General features: G+C 48.1%; 1 protein-coding gene across 1 annotated transcript; it reads left to right on the top strand.

Annotated features, from left to right (window-relative positions):
- Positions 1–265: 265 nt before the first annotated feature.
- Positions 266–1,078, top strand: LOC308521566 (peroxiredoxin-4-like; the record flags this gene model as incomplete). The annotated part of the gene is made up of 1 exon (XM_081094634.1): positions 266–1,078. One exon carries the CDS (start codon positions 266–268, stop codon positions 1,040–1,042), a length of 777 nt encoding a protein of 258 aa, XP_080950760.1. The 3' UTR covers positions 1,043–1,078.
- Between the last annotated feature and the right edge of the window lie 2,192 nt (positions 1,079–3,270).

The following is a 3,270-nucleotide window of genomic DNA, read 5'->3' on the forward strand; positions in this document are numbered from 1 at the left end:
CAAGGGGTTCCGGTGGAACTGAGGGGCACATAGTTGGTGCCTGGAAGCTGGCCTCTCTGGCCACTATCTCCAGTGGGCAGGAAGTTCACTGGGGCCCACTTGGTGAGCAACCCCTTCTGCCAACTGGGGCACCTCAGCTCAGCCCAGAGTAGAGGTATCAGGAAATATCTCTCTACCCAAGCTTCCTTTCCCAGTTCCCAGCATAGGGCCTAGAATTCACTGAGGCTTAGTGGCTATTTGTTCAACAATCAATCAATCAATCAGCATGGATCACCGAAGCCGATCTCGCAGCAGAGGCCTGAGCCGAATCCCCGGGACTCAGACCCGAACCCCCAGTGCCCCACTCCCCTTGCACGTGGAACAGGAGGCCAGGGAAGGAGAAGAATGGGAGCAGGGAGAGCTTGCTCGTCAGAGGACTGCTATCAACCTGCCCGTGGAAAGTGGAGAGTTGGCAGCCAATGTTATGGTTTCCAAGCCAGCACCTTATTGGGAAGGAACCGCTGTGATAAATGGAGACTTTAAGGAGCTCAAGTTAACTGATTATCGTGGAAAATACCTGGTTTTCTTCTTCTACCCACTTGATTTCACCTTCGTGTGTCCAACTGAAATTATCGCCTTCAGTGATCGAATTGAAGAATTCAGATCCATAAACACGGAAGTGGTGGCATGCTCTGTCGATTCACAGTTCGCCCATTTGGCCTGGATTAACACGCCTAGAAGGCAAGGAGGACTTGGGCCAATAAAGATTCCACTTCTTTCAGATTTGACCCATCAGATCGCAAAGGACTATGGCGTATACCTGGAAGACTCGGGCCACAGCCTTAGAGGTCTCTTCATTATCGATGACAAAGGGGTCCTAAGACAGATGACTCTGAATGACCTTCCTGTGGGTAGATCGGTGGATGAGACAATGCGTTTGGTCCAAGCATTCCAGTACACCGCTAAACATGGCGAAGTCTGCCCTGCTGGCTGGAAACCTGGTAGTGAAACAATAATTCCAGATCCAGCTGGAAAACTGAAGTATTTTGACAAACTGAACTGAAAATACTTCCTCAGGCTATGATGCTTGAATGCTTTCAATAAAGGACAATTAAAAAAAAAAAGTTTAAGGTCCTTTCTCAAATTTATGGCCAACCAGGGAGGACATAACCCCCTTCAGGGAAGGAGACCATCAATCATCAAGGGAAACCCTTGAGGCTATCCCCTAACATTTACCACTAATTTTTACAAATTCCTGGGACCAGAGAAATGGGCAGTTCCACTTCTGACTCTAGAAACTTCTAAAATGGACAGAAGAAGACATTTAGTTCAAGGTCACAGGCTTACCAAATATTCACCCCCTATTTTATTTCTCAACCCAAATAATTCCTAGTCTTATAGAAAAACTAGAGGCCCAGTTGGTGGGGGAGTGGGGGTGGGAGGGAGAGGTTCTCAGCTCAGCCTGTGCCCTCTTGCAGTACGGGAGCCCTTGGGGAATGTCTGGCAGTCGGACATCCTTAGTGCTGCTGCAGAGGCAGGAGAGGACCCACCACCACCGCCGCTGCGCTTGCCAGCCATGAGCCCAGCTTCTGGCTGAGCTGCACTCCCCCTGTGGTAGCACACCGACCACCGGGGGGCAGCTCCTGCATTGAGTGGGATCAGGCTGAAACTGGCTCTCCAACATCCCTCGAGGGGTCCCAGATTGCAAGAGGGCACAGGCCAGGTCGAGGGACCCCACCGATGCACACTCGGGGTCAGGGAGGGATGCAGGAGGTTGGCCAGCCAGGGAGGGACCATGGGAGGGCTCCAGGGCATGTCCAGCCCATCTCGCTCAGTCCCAATTAGCCGGACCCCAGCAGCAAGCTGACCTACCAGTCAGAGCATCTGTCCCCTGGTGATCAGTGCACATAATAGTGAGCGGTTGAACAGCCTTAGCATATCATTAACATATTGCACTTTGATTGATTGACTGGATGACCAGACGACCAGACACTTAGCATATTAGGCTTTTATTATATCGAATGTTGTTCATCAGAGCAGTACACACTTGAGTAGCATATGTATAATGCCTACGATATAAAAAATGTCCCAAATTGAAACCATATGAATCTCCCTTATTAAATTCTCTCAGAGATATTTAAGTTCTAGTACAAACTCTTTCTTGGTTATCATGGAGAAAATAAAATCTCTCTTCCCTTGGGGAAATTAAAGTCCTAGAGAAATTGGAGATCCGAAGTCTCATTGTAATTTTCTCATTCTGCCCAGTCCTAGCTAGAGACAGCCTGACTGTGCTGATTGTGTTTACTTCCTTGAGCACCCCTTTCTCTTTCTCAGATTCTTGCCCTTCTCTCTGCCTTGGGAGGCTGGTCCCTGGGAACCGTATTATTGGCACTCCCTCACTAATTGGTTTCTTGTCCTATTCAGCCAATGAAAGCCATTAATAGGAGATTGGCAGGTTGGAAATATTTCTTCCCGCTTCTTCCCTGCTTTGGGACACATTTCTGGCAGTGACCGTGTACTTGAATAACTACAGATTTTGTCTAGTAGCCCTTTCTCCCCAGTTCTAGCTCTCACTGCGCTAAGATAGCACTTTTTCCTTTTTGTTTTTTCTTCTTATTAGTTAAGGGTATTACCAGGTTTCTGCTGTTCCCAGGACAGCAGAAACCTGGTAATACCCTTATTACCAGGGAATCTGCAACAACCCTGCTGATTCCCTTAATCCTGTCCATAGCTCTGAAAGTCCTTTAATTAAGGCCTCTTCCTTTGAACCATCAGAGTTGCATCCTGTTTCCTGCTGTGACCTTGACTTCACACTGAAATACCTGGCACCAGGCAGCCTGGTAAAGTGGTCCCTCTCCAACAGCAGCAATCGCGACGTCTTCCACCAGAGTGCATAGAATCAATTCCAGCACCTGCACTGCTGAAATAATTCCAGCTTCGAGTCTCATCTGTTCCACTTTTCCAAAGTTCCAAAGGGTAGGAGGACATATGGAAGTCATAGCACCAAGCCTAGACTCATACCATTTAGTTACAACAATAGCATTTTCTAAACAGGAGTGATGTTTCCAGACACAGTGCTATTACAGTCTCCAGCCCCACATTGCTGCTGCCAGCTGTCAACACTAACACAGAGGAAGTGTTATCTGGGGGGATTAAGGTAGACAAGAAAGCAAAAGAGAAGAGAAAATCTGCATTTCAGCTCCACTGGGATGCCAGTGGGGATCGCCAATAATGCTATCCATCAAATGCCCATCTTCCCCATCCCAGGTACAGAAAAGGACTCTATTCCCT

This window comes from Myotis nattereri, assembly GCF_964212035.1.
Source record: "Myotis nattereri genome assembly, chromosome: 6".
Classification (NCBI taxonomy): Eukaryota; Metazoa; Chordata; class Mammalia; order Chiroptera; family Vespertilionidae; genus Myotis; species Myotis nattereri.